Source organism: Abramis brama (assembly GCF_963993115.1).
Source record: "Abramis brama genome assembly, chromosome: 11".
NCBI lineage: Eukaryota > Metazoa > Chordata > Actinopteri > Cypriniformes > Leuciscidae > Abramis > Abramis brama.
In genome coordinates, this window is record NC_139973.1 from 32436234 (window position 1) to 32463344 (window position 27111).

At 36.2% G+C, this 27111-nt stretch overlaps 1 protein-coding gene across 1 annotated transcript; it reads right to left on the bottom strand.

Annotated features, from left to right (window-relative positions):
• Window positions 1-349: 349 nt before the first annotated feature.
• On the bottom strand, window positions 350-11478 carry mcm6 (minichromosome maintenance complex component 6). The gene is made up of 17 exons (XM_084129283.1): window positions 11273-11478; window positions 10820-10966; window positions 9917-10027; window positions 9535-9784; window positions 8257-8422; window positions 8026-8171; window positions 7791-7941; window positions 6747-6888; window positions 6411-6552; window positions 6225-6332; window positions 3954-4109; window positions 3722-3850; window positions 2489-2650; window positions 2272-2404; window positions 1730-1915; window positions 1455-1594; window positions 350-1005 (listed from the first exon to the last, which is right to left on the bottom strand). The coding sequence occupies exons 1-17, from the start codon at window positions 11371-11373 to the stop codon at window positions 886-888; spliced, it is 2490 nt and encodes an 829-aa protein (XP_083985409.1). The 5' UTR covers window positions 11374-11478; the 3' UTR covers window positions 350-885.
• Between the last annotated feature and the right edge of the window lie 15633 nt (window positions 11479-27111).

Sequence of the window (27111 nt, forward strand, 5' to 3'; positions counted from 1 at the left end):
TCGGTTATTGCTATCTATGGGTAGATTAGCCAGGGCAGCCTACCTCCGAGTCCATGGTGTTGATCGATGCTGAAGAGAAGGACGCGTTCACAGAAAATCAGGTACACATACACGCACGACCTCGATGGGAGGGTGCTCGCTGGTAGTGGGGGAGGGGCATGAGAGTTGTAAACATTCAAAATTTTGGCTAAGTCGACCCAATCTGCCAGACTTGCCGACTGCAGCTTTAAGTTAATTTATTATGTTAGTTAATTTTAGAAATTAATGTAATTTTACCCTTTATTGCATTTTTATCTGTAAATATTTAATGTTTTGTATTTGCATTAAATTAGCCAAAATAACTTAGCCGTGCATTTAGTTTTTTTTATTAATCCATTTTATATTTTATTCATACATGAAAATGTTTGATTTAAAAATACGATGAATTTGAACAGTTTGTACAGACAACTGGCCAATAACATTTGAAAGGGTATCTACACAACTGGTGTCCCATTTAACTCGCTTTTCATCAAATAAACAATTTTAAAATGTATTGCATAATGAACACAAGTTATTTTGATGTTATACTTTGACAGCACTTTTAACAAAACATGATAAACTGTATATGCAAAACATTTTATGCATTGGATGTCCATTACTAACATTCTAAAATATTCTAAAACACTAGCACAGTCAAAACAAGAAACATATTTACATAATGAGTCCCCCCCCCCCCCCCCAACACCTTTTTGTATGATCATAAATCCTCTTAAAAATTATGATGGATATACCCATCCTAAAACCAAAAAACAACCAATTTACAAAGAGAGAAGAGACTGAAGAGGGCTGCTTCCTGAACACCATCTCATCAAACATTCCTTATTTGGAGTTAATACAGCAGAAGGTCTAGTCGTCGAATGTGTAGTTGGGGTTGACCACCAGAGTAACATCTTCCTGGGATTCTGTTCCACTGGACTCAGCTGACCCTTTCAGACCAGACTGTGTCAACTCAATCAGAATATAATCCTGAAAAAATAAAAGTCATTCAATTTTTTTGTTAAAACAGTTTTCATTAGTCTCCATACCACTTGTTTCTCCATAGAATAAAGAATAAAAAGCAAATTGCAACTTTTCATCCCATAATTCGGACTCTTTCTCGCAATTGCATGTTTATGTCTCACGATTCTGACTTTATAACTCGTACATCTCACAATTCTGAGAAAAAGTTGCAAGTTACAAACTCGGAGATGCAAGAAATAAAGTCAGAACTACAAGATATATTTTTTTCCCTTCAGAATTGTGAGACTTAAACTTGCAATTGTGAGTTATAAATTCCAAATTGTGAGATATAAACAATTGTGAGAAAAATGTCCGAATTTTGAGTAAAAACTCACCTTTTTTATTCTGCGGTGGAAACAAGCTTCCATATATTCACATAAAACAAAGATTTATATCACATGAAAATGTTTTCTTACGTAATGAACCAGTCTGTAGATAACTTTCTCTATCATTGTCTTCTTATTGATGAGTTCTATTTCTGAATCAATCTCTGATTCGATTTCCTTCAGGTACCAGTTCACAACTTCACTCTTCTTAAGTGCAGACTCGTCCTCGGCTAGGAGAAATGGCAAAATGCAAGTTAGATTCCTCTGGGTTGTGTTTGTCTGAGCTTGTCATGTTGTAGTTTGTGATAAAAGTGCATAATAATTGCTAAAATGACAGCTTGTCAAGACTTGTACAGAGTGCTCACCTTCCTCGGCATGACGCAGATGTAGCACCAACAGGTTTGAAATGCGTTTATACTCAGCAAACGATAGTCGCAGCGAGGGTTTAGCGCTTTCTCCGTTGACCCCATGACCGTTGATACCATTTGTGTGCTCGTGACCATTCACTTCCCCGTTAACAGCTTCATTCACACCGTTAGGTGCATCATGGCCTAAAAAGAGCGAGAAAACAAAAAAATGGTTCAAAACTCTCCCAATAACGAAAGATGGCGTTCCCTTTATGCTTGCAAATGTTTTCCAGTTATAGGTTTAGTTTAGTTGTGGCTTGAAGTTAATTCCACCGCATAGAGTACTAGCCTGACCTTTATTCACAGATATGATGAAAATACCAATGGACGACTGACTTAAAAATAAGTCAATTTAAATAATTAAAATAAATTTAAAAGACATATTGGGGCCCCCTTTGGTTGAGAACCATTGATTTAGAACCATGTTGAACTCGACCAAAATTACTCAAAATGAGCCTGAATGAAACGTTAAAGCGTCTAGAAAGAGAAGACAACTGTACCATTCATCTGATCATCGTCTTCCTCCTCCATGGCCTCCTCTTCCTCCTGATCCAGATTGATATCAGGAGTCTCGACCCGAATAATGGACTTGTTCAGCAGCCTGAAAGCCTCCTTGACATGCTTAGGCTGAACCTAAAAAATAGAAACAGGAAGATTTAGAAATGTTTTTAACTAATATCTAATAACCAAAATCATGCTCCCGCCTTTCGTTCCCACCTCATCACAGCAGTGCATCCTGGCCATGCTCTCAGAAAGACGGATCAAGCTTTCCAGCTGGCGAACTGTGATCCTCCAGGCTGACTTAGTGACTCCAGAGCCGTCCCGCTGTCTCAGACGCTTGTACTGCTCCACGATGAATTCCTCAGACTCCTTTGAGATCTGATATCACGCACACAGATTGAAACACAGATAATAAATAGCTGACTTCGGCCCTATTTACACCTGATATTCAATAGGGCTGGGCATTGACACAAATTTCACAAGTAAATTAAACTTTGATTCATAAGCTTGTGATTCAATTCAATTCCGATCTCGATTCAACTCATTGCGATATCAGTCCATTAGGATATACAGTATATCAGGTACAGTACGTAAATTTTGCTCAAAGAAAAACAATCTCTGAACTAATACTGAAAACTATATAGGGAACCCTGTCGGTTGGTGCATTAATATTGAAAGTTAAAATGAGCAACTGATTTGTTTAAAAACATATAAAATTGCACATAAGGCCGTTTTTTTGTTTTGTTGTTTGAAATATAAAATTTAAATGGTTGCTGTCATAAACACTTGTTTTAATGACGGATTTATTCAAACATACATTAAATATTGATGTAAAAATTCAAGGAATATGTAATATATTTAGCAAAATGTTCCTCTCTAGAGTTAATTTTTCAAGCTAACTTTTGACATTGATTGGCTTTCCTGAGATAAATGTATGTGACGTATCATTTACACGCTGTTTAATTGACGTCTTTCTGCAGTTAAAACACTGATTGAGACATGATATATTACGCTAACTTCTACTATATCTTTTATTTCATGCTATAACTAGTAGTACTTGAACTGAGGCAACTACAGCCATCTGTAAAGCCACATTAAAGAGCACCAAAATGTTATGTATTATTTGAATTTCAGAATAAAATTGACATAATTTGAAAGCTGAAGCTTTGTTTCATATCAAAAGTAACAAAGCACAAATATTGTTATGATTATTGAATGGGAGGTGGGCTACAAAATAATGTTTAGTGAACTTTTGTTCAAGCATCAACTGAAAACCAAAACAAAAAATCAATACTTGGGAATTTAAGAATCAATATCGGTTCATCAAAATGAGAATCAATTAAAATCGAGAAATCAATATTTTTAACCCAGCCCTAGTATTCAGATTAATTTGCTCAATATTTTGTGGCAGCATCAGAAAGAATAAAGATGAGTCTTCCTGTCACTCGCCTTCGGTTTGAACTGGCGAGCAAACAGCAGGTATCTGCGAATCTCATCTAGATTGTAGACACGCTCGACAGAATTCTCAATCCTGGAGTGAAGATCCACTATACGCCTGGCTATGGCATAATCTGTGACCTGAAGAGAGAGAGAGGGATTTACTAACAGTATTACAGCATCCTTCTGTATCCACAAACATCTTCATATGCTGCACTGATGTTCAGAACAAACATGCTCATACCTCATTGCAGTCGTCCACCAGGATGAAGAAGAGATCAAATCGTGACATGATGGGTGCCGACAGGTTGATGTTCTGCTTGAGAGATTTGGAGCGGTCGTAACGCCCGCTCACTGGGTTCGCCGCAGCCAAGATGGATGTGCGAGCATTCAGAGTGGCCTACAATTTGAAAAATAGTCTTATGGAACAAGTATAAAATATCTTAGCTATTAGGGCTAGGGTTGGGCAATATACCCGTAGACACGATAAACTACTAGACTGTAAAAAATGATGGCAACATGTTTTTTATTACTTTAACTCATCAAAATAATTTTTTTAAGTTACATCAGTTTAATTTATGTCAAAATGAGTTGAAATGACTTTCATACTTATAAAATAAAGCAATTGGACATAAGTTTTTAAAGGGGTCATGAACTGGATTGTTTTATTATTTTATAATGTTTCCTGGGGTGCCCTTATAATGTTAGTATGATTTTTACATCAAAAATTGTCATAATTTATAAATAAAAGCCATTTTTCCAAGCCTGATTTCAGCCTAAGATTTGAACGCTCCGTTTTAAGGGGCGTGTCTGCTGTGAGACTGCAGTGCAATCGCCCACTGCTGTGATTGGCTGACATGCTTGCATATGAAATAGCTAGTATTACATGAACTCTCTCGAAAACTTTTACTACGTTTTTACTATTACAGCTATCGAGATTAACAAATCGTGAAAAGTATCGTTTAAAGCATTATATTTAAATCTATTCCATCACATGAAAGGTTGCAGCATGACGAGGTTTGACTGAGCAGATGACAGACAGTCTGTTGATCGCGTGAATAAAGATCTTATCATTGCAACGCAATTTCTGCACTCTCACAAATGCTTACACCAAATCACAATGCAAACACGATGTGAATACACAGTAAGAGCTTCGTTGTGTAGTGTAACAGTGTCATTATTTCATCACGAGTTTGGTAAGTGTCCAGATAAGCTCTCGCGGCTCGCGCTGTGCTGTTTGATTGACAGCTTGGGCGAATGGAAAGGGATCGTTCTTTGATCGCTTTCTGTATATAATTTAATAACAGTTTAAAAAGGATTATTTTCATAATACTACGAGAAATTATGAGTTGATCATTTAGTCACTGATGCAGAAACAGTATTGAACGATTTTAAGAGAATCTGAACTTGAATAATTACACAGAAACCACTGATCGCAGATCAGGCATTAGAATACACATGGTTACTTACATGTTGCTGGCAGATCCGTGTCGGGAAATTGTGATTGACTGATTTAATAAAGTTTAACCATGCTGGAATCCGAAGGAAGCTTATGCAGACTGTCTTCCACAAACAGGCGCTGCACAATATTTAGTAAACAGCATGTTTATTGCTTGGAAGTAGCTCGATCCGGTTTAGCAATTATCATGTCGTCCTATGTTATTTAGCATGTTTGGGCGAATCGGTGGGCGGGGCTAAACAGGCCGTGTTGAAGTAGGCGTTGATCTTCTTTTGTGGAGGCGGTGTTTTATCCTCTTTGACGTCATAGTTCCCCACTTTGAAAAACGAGTCGTTTGCTGAGCCTGATGTCTATAAAAGCTTTTATTGGACTAACAAGGTAGTTTTCAGTTCTGAAACTTACAGGATATTATTATAGTATGATGATCTCTTATATGTCAAAAGCTCAAGGACATTTTGATTTCTCAGTTCATCACCCCTTTAAGATGACGTAGGGGGACATTTTCAACTGATATAAATTTTGAATTATTGTCTCTAACATGGTTACGTTTAGATTAGGGATGCACCGATATGAACATTTTGGCCAATACCGATAATTCTTTACATTTGAAAGCCGATAACCGATATATTAGCCAATAAATCTAAATCCAAATTTTTATATAATTTTTAAGAGCCTGGTTACAAAAACAAAAGTCTCACCATTAAAAGCCATGTCCCAAGAACACAATTATAATGTTCTCATTATAATTTTATGTAGCCTATAAAACTTGCGCTGCACATGTTTTACTTAACTGTATTTTCCTTTGTTGAAGTGATTCCAATCATATTTCAAGCAGTTCAAAACCATCATGGTGAACAATGCCTCAGCTGAAGGAAATAATCCATTATTTATTGGCTTTAATATATCAGCCAAATTTTCTTATCGGGCCGATACGGATAATATAGCACAATATAGCCTAAGGTTTTAGTCCATTCCATTCCATTTTTTATCTAAACTGGTGTTTGGAAGCATGTCACGGGGCAGTGATGCTTCCACATTTTGATCTTTGACCCTTACCTTGACCCCTGCTTTGGTGATGGAGATGGTCTGCTGCTCCATGGCCTCGTGGATGGCCACTTGATCTCTCGTTTCCATCTTATCAAACTCATCAATGCAGCAAACACCCTTTAGACAACAAATATTATGAATATCAAATCACTTGGGTTTTACACATATAAATAATTTGTAAAAAGATGAACTCACATTGTCAGCCAGCATGAGCGCTCCAGCTTCAATGACAAACTCGTGTGATTCCTCGTCTCTCACCACAGCAGCTGTGAGACCTGCCGCACTGGAGGCTTTCCCGCTGGTGTAGACCGCCCGTGGACTGAACTCCTCAACATGCCTGAATAACAGCCAAACCATTAGAACCAATTGGTATTCTACTTTTTAATACACATTTCAGGGGGAAACATGTAAAACTAGCTGAAATGTCACTACGTTTCCTTTATACCTTCTATGTTTTTAACCGGTTCTAGAGTAATTCCAATAATATATAATAAATCCTGTAACAGTGTTCATGTGCTTTAGAAGTCTCACTTAAGGAACTGGCTCTTGGCTGTGCTGGGATCTCCCACGATGCAGACGTTGATGTCTCCTCTCAGAGATGTGCACTCCATGGTGGTTTTAGGAACACCTCCAAACAGCATGAGCAAAATTCCCCGCTTCACCTCGTCATTACCTGAAAACAACACATGAATAATGTAAACCATCTTGATATTATCCAACAAGCTGTGTGGAATGGTTCATGTAGAATGCTATTTGAGATGTATATAAATGATAGACAGACATGTCTAAATGTCAAAGACCACATGTCTTTGTTGGCCAACAAATCTCAAGATGACTTTGGTGACAGCTATTAACTGTGCTGTTAATTATCATACAATGTAAAAAATGTCAAGTCAAAAGATAGTCAAGATGACCTAAAAAGTTTAAATCTAAAACTATTTTGTCTAAATCAACTGAACTACATTTGGTTAAACCACTGAAAGTAATGTTAAAGGGCAGTTCAGGTAGAAATAGCTCTTTAAAGGTTTTAGTTAACAGTCATATTATTCCAAACACTTGGAATAATATAAACCCTGGACTTTTGTTCATCTTCGAAACACAAATGAAGATTTTTTTTAAAGAAACCCAAGAGATTTCTGTCCCTTCATTGGAAGTCCACACAACTTGAATGACTAGATTTAATTTAGGCTTTTTTATTCATTGAAAATGCCTACATTTGTGTTTCGAAGATGAACGAAAGTATTATGGGTTTGGAACGAAATGAGGGTGAGTAAATGATGACTATGGTTATTTACTGTGAGTAAAATTAAATCTCTGTTGGTTGACCAATAATAAATGTAAGGGATAATCCACGGCTCGCTGTGAATTAATGGATTTTAATGCATGTGGTGGAGGCAAAAAAATGCATTAATATAGAATGGTGTTCCATTCCAGCCAAACAGAATCAAGTATTCATACCGACCTTAGTATAAATAGAACATAATCAACAATCCTCATATTTTGATAGTATCAATTTGTGTTTGTGCCAAACTTAGAATAAGACATATATGGCCAATGATAGTCATAGTGACTAACCGTGAATGGTAGGGAAGAGGCTGGTGCAGAGGTTGTGATAGAGGTTTTTATCTTGACTCATCTCAAACACCTTCTCCCACTCCTGTACAGACATCTGTTTCTTAATGCTCTCTGCTGTCTGCTCCTCATCCCGGATCTCCTTACCGCCAAACTACAAAAAGAGACAGCCCATTAAAATAATGGTAAGTGATAGAAAATTAGACCTCTATGTCAAAATGTTAGGCTTGACACTTACTCTGGGATTGGTGAGGCATACGTGGCATGCCAAGAAAGCAAGTTTGTAGTTAAGTTCTCTGACGCCCAGCGCTTTAAGCCCACGGAGACCCTCGTTCTCGTAACCCTGCACACCACCAGTACGTGTGCTGGTCTCAGCACGCACACCTGAAACAAACATAATCGCATGATGCTAAGAATCACAAGCACTGTATTATCATCAGTGATGTCCGACAGGATGAGAGCCGTATACCTGGCGTGGCCAGCTGAGAAACATCAGGCACAACGATGAGGGAGCCAATGAAGTCACATTTATCACCGGCCTGTGCCGACTCCACAGCCTCAGCCCGCAGAATCACCTCCATGCTACGAGGAATGGAGCCTCGTGGCAGCTCAGCCTGGGTCTCCTGGATACGCACCTGGTATCAGGGTAAATAAACTGTCAACATAGACTAATAATACTAAATTGTAGATACAGTGATTGACAAAGAGGATGGCTTGGGGCCAGTGTGACGAAATGCCATCTGCTCAATCATCCTGACAGAGCGCAATAAAATAGGAAAGACTTATATAAATATAACATTCAAGCGTGTCATACATTGTTTTCTGCAACTGTTATTTCTGTGTGGGGCTGCATGATTAAAGTCGGCATGAAATGAAAGTTGCAATAGTCTTTTCTTCCCTATAGTGAACAATCTTAGTGAAACGGCTTCTCGGACAAGGAAAAAATGTAGGGCGATTACTGTGATCTCATGCAAGTGACAGATGGGGAAGTTATTTTGATTAAAGATTACAAATAATAATACAATAAATATACATATAATAAATACTGCAATATTCCATAAAAAAAAATAAGAGTTGTCGATTTTGATTTCATAATAACTTTAAATAAAAAACGAAGTTGCGATATGGCTTATACAATTGCAACAGCTGTCATTTAATTAAATAAATATATGTGCTTCGTGTGAAATATTACAATAATATTTTTTTTGGTTTATATATATATAATTGTCTACAATAACTATTGTTATTATCAATAATAACTTATAATACCTTTATAATTTTTGGCCAAATTGTGCAGCCATGTGGTATCTAATGGTTTTGTTCAGCTAATATATGTCGCAATTTTTTCCAGATAAAATGCAATTATATTTTTTCCACAAATCATACAGCCCTATTCCTGTGTAAATACATAAATAATAAAAGTTATGCCTCTATTAAACTGACATTATGATGATTTTACATAAATGGCCGGAGGTTTTTATTTTATTGCAAATTGTCATGTAAAAAAAATGTTTTTCCTGACACTTCACTTAAAAATATGTTACAGAAAAATGGCATACGTAATTTTTGCAGAGCCAACTGAAAAATATCCTTACCGATGAACCTATGACATATTATCAACTACACTGCAGCCTTTCTGAAGCGTCTGTACACACTTTGCACTGTGACTTCTTCATTTCAAGACAGGATAGGGGGTTTACCAAAGAACATAATAGTATATGGTTTTTAAAAAAAGCACCTGTCATACCTTCTGGAAGTCAATGAATTTGGATTTGTTTGTATCCAGGAGAAAACGTCTACGGTTGTTGCACACAGGATTGCGGCAAATGCTCGGCTGGGTGTATTTAAACTGCTGCTCCACGTCTTTAATCATCCCCTGACAGTCCAAACACAGGAAGGTCCCGCTCACCAGCTCAGGGTGAACAGGGTGAGTACGGACAACCTGTCCGCTGATGCGCACGAGTGAGCCAACTTTCACTGCGGTTAACTCACGGATCCTGCAGGAACCCACAACAGAACATCAGTTCGGGACGCATTTGTTCAAAATATTAAAAAATCCATGTATAATTTTGTCAAATATTTTAGTCTAAAATGATTAATTAATCATCGAATCTTAAAATTCTCTTTACTTGTGTCTGGTTGGTAGATCCTGGAAGGCAACATAGAACTCCTTGGAGATGGGAACTTCTCCATGATCCCGAGCAAAATTACGCACAGCACGGCACAGGAAGGGGTAAAGTCTAAATAAAATAAAAAAATATATATATTTATTAAAAACAATGTGTTATCAATTTCAAAAGGCAGCTTTGTAGCTGTCAAAGCCTTTGCCAAATGCAAGTCCATTTGCAAGTACATACTCATTATACACATTCATTTGCACAATAACCGCACATCTGAGATTATGTATTTATCATTATGGTACATAAGAGTGCTTCAGGTTCTTTCAGGCAGATTCTCTAGTCCACTCACACTTATGTTTCAAACGTAAGCATGCAATAACTTGAAAGTGTTATAACAGTATTATATATTAAAAAAAAATGATAAAAGCTAAACTTAAATGTTGTTACTATAGTAATAACAACTTAGAATTTTAAGCATTAATATTAAGATCAATGTGTACTAGTAATTAAACAGTAAGATAAGCAAAGCATATGAGTCACACTTTATACAAGATGTCTTTAACTACTATGTACTTATATAATAAAAAACCTTAAATGCAATGGACTGAATGTGTTCATGTTGTATTGCAAAATACTTTTGCAGCTTTTAAGGTAGGTTACAGGTAAGGTTAGAACAGGTTTGGTGGTATGGTTGGGTTTAAGGGTGTGTTAAACTGTGTAATTATATGTTAATTACAGCTGTAATTACATGAAATAAGTACAATGTTAAAGTGCACTGTATTAAATGATCAATTTAAGTGTTAGTGCATAGTAGTTAAAGACACTTAATATAAAGTGGGACAGTATATGGTGGCTTGATTCTAAAGCAATGTACGAGAGCATTTTAGATTTTTCTTTTGGCTCCTTTCAGACCTGTAGAATTCCTCCTGGATGGCGGTTGCCAGTTCTTGATTAAAGCCCTCAAGGTCAGTAAAACTGACCACGAGCGTGTTTCTCTCCGGCCGGATCAATTCCTCTGCGTCCCGCAGGTACTTCACTTCTCCATCACTATTATGAAACCTGCGAAGCGGTACACGAAAGTATTAATGTAAAATTCTGATTAAGACCACAAATGAATACAAATCACGCAAATTATAATTATATAGTGCATTATAGCAAAGATGATGCATGGTCACGTGCACAAGTCTAATTATAAAATGTGCATTTGCATATAAATATATATGTAGTTTAACATAATATTGCATACGCTTAACGTTACTGTACAAGCGTGTAATGTTTATTCGAATTATTATTGTGATTCTATTCTGGTGTCCATCGTGTAACCTGTGATGCAGAAGAACAATAAGAAACACCGCATTTACTCACTCTTCTAAGAACGCCTGGAATAATTTTTGGCATTTTTCCGCCAGTTCGTCCTTGATCATCTGACCAGCATTCTGACTCGCTCCAGGTTCCAAAAGATCCATTTCAAAGCAATTGGTATTACAAAGTTATAACAATAATGTATTCTCCGTCCCGTCTACCACGCGAAGCACACGAGCTCTTGCAGAAGTTTTCGCGCGAAATGCTGTACCATGTGATTGTTTCGCGCCACCAGGAACCAATCAGATAGATGCTTCTCTGTGCTGCTACTACAATTGGACCATAGTGGCCAATCATATTCGAGCTTTCTGTTGAGGGTCGTGGCATCAAGTTGAGGTTAGATAGTTTCAGTAAATTTTAGTTCTAAATAATATAACAATCTCAACGATTGAAACAAAATATAAAAAAAAGATATATGTGAAAGGGTGAAACAGGTGTTACTCGAAACGGGCGGACCTTAAACGTTTGACGTTTAATACGTTTAGACGTTTGATTGATCAGGTTACGTTACCGTCCTTAGACCCACACATAGTACTTACAGTCAAAATAACATACCTGCTATTTTAACACTTCATTATGTGTTTTACTGACGCTTCTCAACAGTGCCATTAAAATGATTTTTAGACCGCTGTACTGTTTGTCACGTGGTACCTGTCACTGTTCTCTGAGCCAGTGAAGTTGAACCAATCACAGTCGTTTATGATTCATGCCATGGATAGTGCTTAGGTGAGATTGTTCTTTTGGAAACTGTTACATTTCAAAATAATGAATTGCCATTATTGTTTTGCTCAGAGTATAAATAGGCCTACAGCAAAAAAAAAAATAAAAAAAAATACGACAGTTATTTTGCAGTTATTTGTCACATCACTTGTCAGCCACCCGCCGTTACTTTGCATTGTTATCGAGGCAGGTCAGCTAATGATTTTAGCTGGCAGGTCAGCTAATGTTAATGATTTTAGTTTTCCTGATGGTTTGGCACACTACGAATTGCCAGGTTTTAAAGAATTGCCTTGTGTCAAAGGTAGATGTCGCTATTGCTATATTATTATTGTTATTATGTTAACAGCCGAGTAGCCATCTTTTTAATCAAAACAGCAGAGAGCGCCAGAGAGTTAAACAATGCATAAAAACTACAAATGTCAAAACATGCAAGTGAAAAAATGTTTGGTACAACAAATTTCATATTTCCTCTCATTCGATATTTGCCCAAGACCAGCATTAAATGTTTTTTCAAACATATGTGATTTATGTTTTCCTCAAACAACAACTAAAATAGGAGGATCTGTGGTTTTCATTTATAAGTAATTAATTAGCAAAGTATTTCAATACATTCATTTAATAGGCATTTATCTCTAAATATATCAGTCAATGTTATGATATTTCTGACATATAATCTGACATATTTTCAAGTGAATCAGGATATTCAACAATAAATCAAGTGGCATCAACAGAGAAGAAAGTCATTTCAGATGAAGAGCAGGTTATTACATTTTGATTAAAAATTACAAATATTTTTTTTTTCTTTGGAATAACACAGATGAATTGCGAAGAATATGATCATAAACATGCATTACAAAAGTAACTATGGTAAATTATTTGCAATGTTGACATGTTACAGTGAAAGTATAACTATTGTAAAGTATTGTTTAAAACATGATTGGAGGCCTTCAGAAACGCAAGCATTGTCAAGATTTCAAATCATTCTGACATTCTTCCTAGATTCATTCGTTTTTTCGACAAACTAATAGATGTGACTGATCTTTTTGACATATCAGATATGTGTGGCTGGAGGGCTTTGTGGAGAAATAACCTTGTCTGTGTGTGGTTCATTAAGAAGTGGTAGTTTGGTCTGAAAGAAAACCACTTGCTGGTCGATTCTAGTGAGTAAGAACACATTTTTGTGGTATGTAAGTGTGTGTGTTTCTGAGAGTTTTTACTGTCTGTTGGGCGTATGCCTTGAGTTTGTGGTCTCTCTCTATATATATATATATATGTCTTTTGTTCTTGTGGTTTCCCTTATGGCGGTTGAATTCAGCCTCTGGCGGCATTTTTAAATTTTGAAGTCACACTTTCATTGGTAGGTAGAATGAAGACTTGCAGACGTCAAACTAACGCTTGACTGTTTTTTTTAAATGGTTAAGTTGATTTGAACAGTCTGTCCCCTCTTCTCTTTGTGTGTGGGTGCATGCGTGTTTACGTGCCCTCACAGTGTTTAAAACCCAAACATGTTTTCAATCACTTTGCTGTAGACCGTTGACGTAACTCAGTAAATATGATAAACATACACTAACGCAGTGACTGAATCACCACACACACACACCTTAGCAGGTATAGCGTTACGGCCAACAGTGTCTAGACGGTTTTGTCTGCAGGGCGCCTTCAGCACATCTGATGTTTCGTAACATTTGGCACAGCAGTATATATGAGGGCTTTTTTGCATGCTTGCAGATGCCAGGGTGAGCATAAGATATTGCATTAGTCAGGAGATTTATGTATTTCACAATCTCACACCCACCCAATAACTGCCAAAAACAGACACTATCTTACGTGGGTGAAAGTACATAAAACAAGATGTGACAGATATTTTTTTTTAAAGTCAGTTGTTTCTGGGTGGTTGTTCCCCCCCCAATGATTCAATGATTTCATTACAAAAATTGTAATCTATAACAGCATGCAATAATAAAGTATAGTTTTATTGAGTCAGAGACATGCTTGTACAGTATATGATGCTGCGAGTGATACAGTGACCTGCATTGTTTGTCACTGTTTGTGCATTGCATTTATTTGATGTTCTATTCATAAAGAATCCTAAAAAAAATGTATAATATGCATAATTTAATGATTTTTTTATTACATAAATGCAGCCTTGGTGAGCATAAGAGACTTTTAAAAGCATAAGAGACTATTCAAAAATATTAAAAATTCATACAGACCCCAAGCTTTGTACAATGCAAAATACATTTTCATGGCCGGTATCCCTGGTAAACTGTGTTAATGTACTTACCATTGGCTGATTTGGCAAAAAGTTATGTTTACACCCTATACACAGATATACACAGATACACAGCACAGCTTTCAGATACCTCCAACAGTAGCGGGAGAGTGAAAGAGGGCAGAGTACAGATGTCAGAGGTCAAAGGTCAGCAAAAAAGAAAGGTCACAGGAGCACTTAGAGCTCTGAGAGCTGTTTGAGGTCAAACAAAGTCTTTCGGTTAGAGTTTCAAAAGAGTGAAAATCCAGCGAGGATTTAATGGTGTTGGTTGCAAAAGCAAAACCCCTCATAATACAGATTTTCAGGTGTGTTTTTACCAGGCTTCTATAATTACACAGGCTACATATACCTGTAGGAACCTGCATGTTGAATATATGGGCCATGTGTTTGGGGTGGGTGTATTTGCACACAGTATTTACACTTGTATATCCAAAATGTGTTTTTAAGCTTGGGAATAAAATGGCACATCTGTCTGTGTCAGCACCTGAATGTCTCACCCCCCCCCCCCCCCCCCCCCCCCCCCCTCCAACTGTTTTGTATGTTCCTTGTTGTTTGTTTAGGGTAGACTGGTGGGAATCTTCGACTGAGCTGGTCTCTCATTAGCACACAGTGAGAAAACGAGTCTTCGGAGGAAGATCATTGTGTCTAACAGCAGGTGTGTGTTTGTGCGTTTCACACAAAGTCTGACAATTCATGCACTGTCAGTGAAGGCAGGGAGCCTATTTACCACTGATTCATGCTGTTCGGTCTTTTTCTCACAGACAGGGTCATATATATATATATATATATATACAGTGCAATGCATAAGTGAATACACCCATGCTAAAGTTGACTAAAAAGAGGAATAAAAAATCATATTTTGGAAATTGAACTTAATGCCTTAATTTAAAAAATTAGGAAAAATCCAACCTTTAAGGACACCAATTTTCTTTGTGAATGAATAATGTATTGTAAATAAATAAATGTTCTTCCTTAAAATACATGGTGCATAAGTGAGTACACCCCTATGTTAAATTCCCATAGAGGCAGGCAGATTTTTATTTTTAAGTATTTATTTTTTATTTTTTTTAGGATACTATGCATCCTGATAAAGTTCCCTTGGCCTTTGGAATTAAAATAGCCCCACATCATCACATAGCCTTCACCATACCTAGAGATTGGCATGGGGTACTTTCCATAAGATCATCTCTCAATGCAAATCAAACTAGCTTTTAGGCTAACTGAAATAAAATCATGCCAATCTCTAGATATGGTGAAGGCTATGTGATGATGTGGGGCTATTTTAATTCCAAAGGCCAAGGGAACTTTATCAGGATGCATAGTATCCTAAAAAAAATAAAAAATAAAAACTTAAAAATAAAAATCTGCCTGCCTCTATGGGAATTTAACATAGGGGTGTACTCACTTATGCACCATGTATTTTAAGGAAGAACATTTATTTATTTACGATACATTATTCATTCACAAAGAAAATTGGTGTCCTTAAAGGTTGGATTTTTCCTAATTTTTTTAATTAAGGCATTAAGTTAAATTTCCAAAATATGATTTTTTATTCCTCTTTTTAGTCAACTTTAGCATGGGTGTATTCACTTATGCATTGCACTGTATATATATATATATATGCAAGAAAATGACCATGTTCATTGTTTTCTGATTAAGGGCTATATTCTGGTGGTTAAGACTTTATTCAGAAAAACAGTAATATTATGAAATATTATTACAATTTAAAATATTTTTTCTATTTAAATATATTTAAAATGTAGTTTATTTCTGTGATGGCAACGCTGAATTTTCATCATCCCTTAGACTTCGGTGTCACATGATCATTCAGAAATCGATCTAATATGCTGAATTGGTGCTAAACAAACATTTCTCATTATTATCATATCAACTAATCAACTGCTTAATATTTTTGTGCAAACCATGAATGATTTGTTTTTTAGCTCAAAAGAACAGCATTAAAAAGTTTTTAACATCCTACATGTTGTAGCAATTCATAATATAATAATAATGCACAGTGTAATAACTGCACATTAAAGCTGCAGTCGGCAAGTCTGGCAGATTGGGTCGACTTAGACAAAATTTTGAATGTTTACAACTCTCATGCCCCTCCCCCACTACCAGCGAGCACCCTCCCATCGAGGTCCTGCTCGTGCGTGTATGTGTACCTGATTTTCTGTGAACGCGTCCGTCTCTTCAGCATCGATCAACACCATTCGCCTTATTCACCTGGCGGCCATTTTGAAAACTCGAACGCCGTTGAGGGGTACACAAACCCGGAAGTTTGACTCCGACGCATACGATCTTCCAGTGTGGACCACCAATCTTTCCTGTCTGCCCGAATTAACGATACAAAATGGTTTGTTCCTAATGTAATTTCTTATGTTCTGACCTGTTCCGGTTCCTTTTCCATACTTCTATGTACATGGTTACCTTTACAAACCTAGACCAGTGTGCCTATCAATGTTTTTTTTTTAATGTTTTATGATATTCTGGTATATTAAATTATAAAGTTATGAAGGACATCATCCATGTGTAATACAATTGTACTTTATTCTTTAGATAGGTACACATCCAGTAGCTTATACTGTACATACACACACATACATGTAAAACAATCAAATCACTCACATGTAAAAGTAAAGAGCATGAGAAGTGATTATAAGGTCTGACAGGGACTGATCCTGTGATACACTGACCATGATAAGGTGCTATGGTAACAATACAAGTTCACATATTTGTATAGATTCATAAAGAAGAACAATAATGATGGTTAAGGCTTTGTACAGATTCGTAAAGATGAACACTTTCTATTCAAGGTTTGAATATGTGGATATTAAGATTTCACTTGTAGAGATTTACATAACAATGCTAGATATTTGAATAAAAATTACAATTTTAAAAGAGAGGACCTTAGATAAAGAGCTCCCGCACACTATCGTTACTTGCAATTAAAATAAATATTTATTATCAACATTTCGTTCACACACTTTATCAGGAAATTTAACGATAGTGTGCGGGAGCTCTTTATCTACTGATACAACCTACTTAATTGAAGTGCATCGGGGAACACAGCAGTGAGGCGCCATTGCACTGAGAACTCGCGTTGTAAGAACTCCCGGAAGTGGTAAGTGTACCCCTCAGGCTCGGTGGAACGTTCGAGGTAAACGTACGGCTAAATTTGTCTCTTTCACCCCATTGCCGTTGAGAAATCTCAGATTTGATTGTAGGTTTTGCAAGTTCAACATGGGTTATAGGTCGAAAGTTGAATGAACGATTACTTAAGTCCTTTTTATTTCTTACAGGTTGAGTTGTTGTTGCCCATAACACGCTAGCATTCTGCTAATGAACGCTGATTGGTCAGTGAAGGACTGATTACGACCAGAGATTCTGCTTGATGGCATCGAGGCATCCGAAGCGGGACCAGAAACAAACAAAACAAAAACTCTTCTAGCACGTGTATTTACCTGTGTCAGCTGTGTTGTCGATGCCTCGAGTAAAAAGAAAATGCAGAGCGCGAAAGCACCAAAGTGACTGAAGGATTGCCGTAAAGCAGTATCTCTGGTCGTACGATGTGTATGACGTCATTGACACTTTAAAATACTTTTTAAAGCAAATAAGTGACTCTAAAAAATCTAACACCCAGCAATGTGTAATTTATTTGGTTCTCCTTTCGAATACAACATTCAAATTACTAGACAAAAAATTATATCCTGAGAAAAGTGGATTTTGATGTGTATAGCGCCATAGACCTCCATTCATTCTGCACTCGTCCTGTGAGCGCCCTCATATGGAATCAGAGTGGAACTGCAACCAGTTCAAAAGCCGGAAGTGTACTGAGAGTGAAACTTCTCGCCTTATTAGACATTCTCTGCTGATACACACACAGCTAACAGAAATCGCGCTGTAACATGCAGATAAAGATGTTTTGAAGACAATAAATATGATTGCAATGATATTTGAGTTACCTGTGTTCTTCGAGCCATGTCAGGTATTTTCATAATAATAGATTATATTTATAATGTAATGCTAATCGATATAGACTTTATCATCGTGCAGAAAACTATAAAAGAATATATTTTCTGTCAAATTTTTTTTATCTGAAGCCAAATTAGATCACAGAAGATTATTTAAAACACTCGACTTGCGTTATAAAGTAAGTTTGGAGCACAAACATGGTTTTAATCTCATATATTGTCGTGTATTGATGGTGTGCTAAGCTAACATGCTAGCTAGCTCTAGGTGCACCTGCCACCTAGTAGTTATTCTTTATGATTTTTTTTCTAAAAAAGGAATGCTTACTGAAATGTTTCTTTATTCCATAAGGACATTTGATACAGTTTCAAATGTTAAGTGAGAACTTTGATAAAATAAATTAGGGATTGAAACCCTATGAATAGCATGTGAATAGCCAGTCGTTAGTAAGTATAATGCAGGCAAAAGAAATGCATATTTAGAGCCATAACCAGGCTGGAGAGGTGTGAATGTGTGCAGGAGAGACTGAGACTGAATGGGGCTCGTTTGCACCACAAAACAATAGAGACAAACACTGAATGCTGGGTGCTTAGAAGATGACTAAACATCAGTTTTATTTTAGAGTCTAATCAAAATAAAGTCACATGATATGATCTTGAAAAACATTTAACTAAATACAGATTTTTAGACTTATCATCTTAAGATTTTAAATATATCATGGTCAGACATGTGGCTTTAGCTGCAGTGCATTTCTAGATTGCTCCAGTGCCAACTTCAATTTTATTTTTATGAAGATGTTTCATAAAAATACATTTCTAATAAATTTACAAAACTTTGAAGCTATTTATAATATTTTTTTTCATTATGACAATAATTAATTCTACATTTACAATAAACTGCCAGCTGTCAGCTTTCAAATGAGATCATACTTGTGCTTTTAGTACAAAGGGTTCATGAACTGTATCTGTTTCAGTTTGGGTATGTCATTTCTGGGGATTTTTCAAAAGTGGGGTTGCAGCTTAACAGGTTTTAATGTAATAGGTATTCCATTATTAATGTAAATTTTTTTTATAATGTAATAATATTGTCAAAATGTAATAACATCTTTAGCTCATAATGCAATGACGATTTTCCAATGTAATAACGATTTTACACATAATGTAATATAGGTTACTGAATGAGAAATGTATTACATTATTAACACACTTTAGGAACTTAGCATGTAATCACAGATCATAAGGTAATACCAGCACATAATGTATAAGTGAAACAATTATTAATTACAATTATGGCACTGCATGTTGTAATTTGACATTAATGGTGCAAAAGTTCTTGCATCTTTCTTTCTTTTTTACATCACAAAACCAAACTGTTTTAACAGGGGTGTGTAGGCTTTTTATAACCACTGTACATGATTGTAAGTTTAACTGTATTTTTCATCTTACCCTCTGATGTAAATTCAGGTTGTTTTTTTTTTAGCTGTAACTTAAAGTGAAGAAATGTTTGCTTAATTTGTGCTCCATGCTTCCGTTGGCTGAAGCAGATAATGCAATCACACACACACACACACCCCTCATTGCTATATTGAAACTGTGAGTTTTTTTTACAGCATCTGTACGCAATGTTGGTATTTAAAACTGTTTGTCAGTTAAAAGTATGAACACCTTATGTATATAAGTAATAGTAGTATCAGTAATCTGATGATGGATTTTGTAGGCAGGTTAAGACTGGATTTAGATTTTTAAAGTGCATAGGAATACCAATGTTTTATGTTTAATAAAAATATAATAATTATCTCTTCTGGCTTGAGTGCAGGCCACACCTTCTCCTGCAACAGAAACACTCAGAAACACAAACACATACTTCTAAAAGACATAAGCTGTAACAAATAATAATAATAATTGCATGAACATTTAAATCTGTTTATGACCGATTTAGATTTTTAAATATGTAATTTAAAGGAATACAAATATTTTTTATGTTTTAAAAGCTCTTACAATTATGATAATATGACAAATGATTGTTATTACATTAAGATTTTATTACGTTTTGAGAAAATACTGATTACATTGTGTGCAGTTTTTAAATTATGAGTTGCTACACGTCTTTGCATCAGATTTATTAGCTTAATCAGGTTATGACATGTTCACATGTTTACATGACACACATGCATAATGAGAATACAACAAAATTCCTGTATTAATGTGAATTTTCACTTTTCTTGCATATAAGGTTGCACTTAGAGTCATTAGTTTGCACAATGTGTCATTTCTGTACCACTACTGATGACAAATGGAATCGTGATTTTTAATCCTGCAATCTTCAGTCAAACACAGCCACAAAATGCCATTGGTTGACAATGTTGCTGTATCCGGTTGGTCCGGATGCTCAAACAAATAAATCAATGTTTGGATAGCACCACAAAGCCACAGTGTTTACACTGTTAGGGAAATCAGCCTGTTAATGGCTTCCTTATAGTTTTAAGCTATTTTGACATCAAAAAAAAAAAAATTACACACTTTACCTTTCAATTAGGAAAGTCCTAAACCCCCTCCCATTTTCCCATGGACTCCACCAACCTCAGGTGTACTCTTAACGCTTTGTTTATGTTGTCATGATAGTCCTTTTGTCAGAAGTGTCTTTGTTGAACTTGGTGGTCTTTGTCAAGGGCGTAGAGTGCGTGCTGTCGTGGGTTTCACGTGGACGTGTGAAAATAGGTCCCGTCAATGAAGGAACTTTTTTCCCACCATTGTTACCCCAGACTCACAGGAAAGCCGGTCACTGTTAGGAAGCACTAACTGTTGCTCACTTACTATTGAGCTTGACCATGAATCTGAATTATGATAACAGCCTCTCCATAACAGTGGATTAGTCATAAATAATAAAACACACCTGTCTACAAACACCAGCCTTTATAAGATTCATAAAGCTTTTGTATTGACCTGGAATTTTGAAAAAAGGAAGAATAAGAGAGGTACATATTTTATTAAATGAAAGCAGGGGTTTTCAAACTGGGGTCCGGGGGAGTGATGAATTAATAAATGATAATATTAAAATAAGTGAGTAGATACAAAATTAGATTAAAATAAATAAATTAATAAAAGTGTGATTACAAAAATATAAGTTAGTTTTTAATCTATTAAATATATTAAATTAGATTAAAATAAATAAATAAAAAATAGATTAAAAAAAATACATTTAACAGTTCATTACAGTCAATAGAAAAAATATATATAATATTATAATATAAATATATTTCAGTGTAAATTGGGTGATTATAAAAGATAGATGCCTGAGGATGGGGGTGATGATCATATTTCGGGGTTCATGACATCTAAAAGATTGAAAACCCCTGTATTAGAGAACATATTATATGCAAGGGTGCAAGAAAATAATACTGTATACCTTTTGAAAAGATTTTTTCACAGGTTTCTTAGAAGAATCAGAAATAATTTACATTGAGAGCTTTAAGTCTTCAATAAAAAGCTTTCTTACTCTTGAAAATGTACACTTTTGTATAAAATATTAATATAATGTTAAAACAACAACAAAGACATTGATTAATTAAAAAAGCAGACTCTTCTCTCTGATAATGTATGAAACCAAAGACTTTAGATATAGAAAGACAGTGCACTCATATGGGAGAAAGTAAAGAATAAGTCCTGCCTTCTAAATAAAAGAGCACCAATTGGTAAAGTCATTGCGTCACGCGTGCTTATGACTGCGCATGCGCAATGGCTGCTCCAGCCTGAAAAATGCAGTTTTGAGCGTTTAGAAACAAAATTTATGAGACAGTTCTTCGTGAGAGATTTCATTAGTGATTTCAAATATGAAATTTAATCATAAGCTTGGTGAACAGCTTTTGAGAATCTGATGTTTCCCCATTCAGAGAGGTGAGTTGTACTTGCATGACTGAAATTGCTGCCCAAGAGGCGTTTCAAAGATGGCCACCGAGTGAAATTAGGCCTACTTGCCTTAAAGAGACTTTGTTAAAACCAAAAATAACATTTTCATATTTAAAAGAGATATCAGGAATCATACAACAACAAAAAAACTTCATTCCTGTGGTGCTTCATCACAACACCTCTGAAAGTCATTCTAAAGAAAAGCACATCACCAAATGTGTTATAAACCACACACACACACACACATACAGGCAAGCGCACAACCTCGACTCTCAGCTGTCTATCAGGATGTTGTTGGACTTTTGAGGACATCCTCCACACAGCTGAGATCGTGAGAAAATGAGCAAACGAATGAGTGAATGGATCCTTTGGTTGCAGCTTTGCAGAGAGAGAGAGAGATGAGAGGACTTGACCTGGAAGGAAGCTATTATACAGCATAATCATATTGTGACTGACCTATTGTTGTATTTTTAGTATCCTGCAAACAAGTAGCCTGTGCGTGAGTTATTGTGTGTTTGGGTTCCAAAGACAACCTGTTTCGCGCAGATGTGAGCTTGCATGTGGTTGTTTGTTTGTGCGCGTCAGTGTGTGTTTTGAAGCGTGTTTTCTGTCACTGTATCACAACAACATATGTGTTGTCTGTTAGACTTTTTAACGTTCCTGAAATGAAGCGGAAAAAGGTTGTTCCTGTTTTGTTACAGACGGCAGGACAGTGAATATTCTATAAATAGAGGCCGGCGTATATATGGAAATGAAATCATGGCTGATACGTGTACTCTTGCATGTCTTTATTATGGTAATAGTTTATTTTGCTCATTTGAGATGATGGTAGTTTGTAGTCTAGAGCTTTGGTCTAATTCTTGACACATGGCAAAAACTGTTTTACCTGCTGTTACGACCCTAAGGGACATGTGTTTGGTTTGGGGTGTGTTTTTGTTCTTTTTCTCTACCACTGCCAACCAGTCCAGTCAACCAGTGGGTTGAATATCGACTTGGATATTCTGTGAGTCCAGAACAGTGTCTGGCTTTCAACCTCCTCAGTGGAGAGAGGACTGTAAGTCATTGTTGTTCGTTTAGTGTTGAACCTTGCTCCTTCAATTACTTAGCCTGTCTATTGTTGCCTTATTTGGTTTGCTTGCTGTTTTCTTCTGAGAGAGTAGTTTTTTATTGGTTTTCTTTTGCCACTATTGTAATAAATACACTTTCAGTTTGCACATTAACCTGACTTCCTGTCCTCTTTTGCCCTGGGCCTCTTTTGCCCTGGTTCAGACAGATTAATCTAAATTGGTATCGGTAATCTAAAGTATCGGGTACATGTGCCTGGTGTCTTCAGTCATCATCACTCAGTGTTTTCAAGCTTGAAGTGATGGCAGACAAAAGAGATTAATGCAAGATATTTGGAACTTGATGACTTTATGACCCCTTACTTGTCTCCTCAGGTGAGAAAGGGAATAAATGCATCAAAGAACAGCCGCCTATACACTTTTAACAAGCAGGATTCCAGAAACAAAAGCAGTAAACGGTGTCCTGACAGGTCTGTCACTGTCAATACAGGTTTGCTGGAATGCATTTAAGAATTTGACTGTTATGATGACTTATGTTGTGTGTGTGTGTGTGTGTGTGTGTGTGTGTGTGTGTGTGTGTGTGTGTCATCGTACGTACTTCTTTTTTACTATCACTGGAGCTGAGAGAAGGAGCAGTCAGACTGACGGACGACGGCAGAAGGAAATGCGTCGGGGAACACATACCAGCACATAACAAATCTACAATCTCTTTGTACAGTCATGTTCCATAAAACATAAACAACATTATCATTTCATTCTCACACCATCGGCCTGATGTCTGCACTTGATTCACTGAATGCTATTTATTGATCTTTAAATGATATGATACTCAACGTTAGATTAGATTACTGTACTTGACTCGTACATGGCTCATTTGGTATGATCTTTCAGAACATAATGAGAAGTTGTACACTCAATCAATAATTGCATGATAGACAATGAATGAACCTCTGCCTAATGATATCAAGATCAATATTTACAAGCAAAGTAAAGAAATTAGAAAACCTGTACAACAACTTCATATCTCTACAGTTAGCTGAGAAGGAAATGGTCTTGAATTGTAAATATTTGCACTCTATCTGTATTTACCTTTGAATACTCAATGGGATGTGCGCACAGCTCCATACAACCACGTCTACGCTAAACACACTAACCGTCATTGTTATTTTAGATTTATTGTGGTTATTTTATTTCCTATAGGCCTATTTATTTGAAAAACTATAACAACCTTACCACAATAAAGTGCTTGAGAGATACTGTAGTTCAACCAATGATACAAATTCTGTCATAATTTACTAACCCATAATTTACTACATTCCTCCTTAGATTATCATATTGTTAAACATGCAATAAATCATATTTGCATGATGGATTTCACATCGCTTGTTGGCATTTACATAGGACATATTGTCTCATAGATTATCATGGATCTCATTATGAAACTTTCATAAATATGGTAGAGTAGATTTGGAGTAATTTACGCATAAAAGGGACATTCCTGAAAACTCGCTTCTGGATTCACAAACGCTTTGTAAACCTCAGATTTGATAGTTAAACGTGTGTACGTTCATGAATTACATTCCATTTCCAGAAAAGTGATTTCAAGAATCTGTGATTTGTTAATTCTCAAAAGAACAAAGAAAAGATTGCCAACGATTTCACTGACCAACTTATATTTTAAACATTTTGATGGCTGCAACAAACTCCAAAAATGTTGGGAAAATAAAAGTTGGCAAAGTCTGCAAAATAAAAGTGAATATCCGAGTTGAATTGTTTTAAAACAGTCCACAATAAGCAGGTGAATTGATAATAGGTGAGGGTATAGTGATTGAGCCTTTGGTAGATGCTTTTATTCCCAGTCTTTGCAAGCAAAGCAAAAAAAGCTCACCACTTTGTGCCAAATTTCATGAGAGAATTGTCAAACAATTCAAAAATCACTTTCTCAGAGCAAGATTGCAAAGAATTTAGGTCTTTCACCATCTACCACACATAATATTATGAAAAGATTCAGGGAGATTCAAAAGATTAAATTTGCGTGACCTTTGAGCCCTCAGATGACATTGCATGAGAAACCATCATGCTACTGTGTTAAATATAGCCACATGGGCCAGTACTTTGGAAAACTGTTGTTACCTAACATAGTCAGCCGCTGCATCAAGAAATGCAACTTGAATCTCTGTTACGCAAGGAGAAAGCAATACAGAGATAGAGATGCTGCGAGTTCTCAGGGCCTGAGCTCATCTCAGATGGTCCTAAACAGTGTGCTGCCTGCGGTGAGAGGAGTCCACGTTTCAGCTTGTTTTTGGGAAAAACGGACATTGAGTTCTCAGTCCCAAAGACGAAGGGGACCATCCAGACTTTTATCAGCGACAGGTGCAAAAAAGCAAAACATCTGTCATGGGATGGGGTGCATCAGTGCAAACAGCACGAGTGACTTTCATACGTGTGAATTTACCATTGAGGTGGAGGCGTATATTGGGGACATTGCTATCAAGATGACATTTGCTTGGGGAAGTCCATGGTTATTGGAGCAAGACAATGCTAGGCCTCGTTCTGCACATTCTACAACTGAGTGATTTCGTACTCTACACCTACAGTCCACATCTGTCTCCTATTAAAAATGTATGGTCCATCATGAAAAGGAGAATCAAGACAAAGACAACCATGAACCGTTGTGCAGCTGTCTTGTATTAGGCGAGATTGGGTAAATATTCCACTTGCAAAACTGCAACAATTAGTATCATATTAGTAAAAGTGTAATTAAAAGGAAAGGTGATGTGACACAGTGGTAAACATGCCCCTGAAACAACTGAAAATTAGGGCTATATAACGAAACATTAAACAAGATAATTAACAAGACAGGTGGGACACAGGAGGGCAAATCAAAAACCGTAGCAACAGATGAACGAGGACAAAGGAAACTGAACTATAAACGGTGCAAAACCAACTCAAAGTCCAAAACAAACTAAAACAGAACAAACGTAACATTACGTTTTTCTTTGTGCTTTTGTCAGTTAAATAAAGTTTCAAGAAACTTAACAAATCACAGATTCTTGATTTTATCGCATTTTACAAAATGTCCCAACTTTTCTGGAAATGAGGTTGCACAATCATTCGTAAATAGGGTGCTTGTACACACTCTTTCTCAATTAGCATAATCCCCATCAATGAATAACAACTAGGCCTACGTACATGAACAGGAATGCTGTAGGATCCAGGGTTATTATAATAAAAGGGGGTGTTTACACAACAGTTTTCAACTAAAAAGTGTCAAAATTGTATGCGTTTTGGCCGTCATTTACACGACAACAGCGTTTTTTGGGGGCTTGAAAACGCAGGCTTTTGAAAAAAAGAAAAAGAAAAAAAAGTGACAGTCCATAGGCGTGTAGTGTTTCTAAAGTGAATTCGCCAACTACTGGCCTGGCAGCAGAATACAGCGTTTTTAACCGTTTTTGCGGATCCGTGTGAATGGGGATCGTTTTGACAACGTTGTTGTCTGTACGTGAAAAACTCAAAGGAAAAACGTTTCCATTTGTAGTACATCGTTTTCATAACATACCCTAAAACTAAAACAAAACAAAACAAATTCATTACTTTAAATAAATTAAACGTGAACTGAAATAAAGTTAATAATAAACTTATATATCAATAAGTTTATATGTCTTATATTCATGACAGTGTATTTGAATGTTGGTATGTTATGTGTAATTTCATGTCGCCTTGTACCCTGCGCCTTATCTTGGCCAGGTCGCGGTTGCAAATGAGAACTTGTTCTCAACCGATTAACATGGTTAAATAAAGGTAAAAAAAAGAAAAAAAGAAACTTAATTTAAACAAACTTAATTTAATTTTAGCCAGTTGCCAAGGCAACATTTCTTATTTTCATTTAGTTTAACTCAATGTACT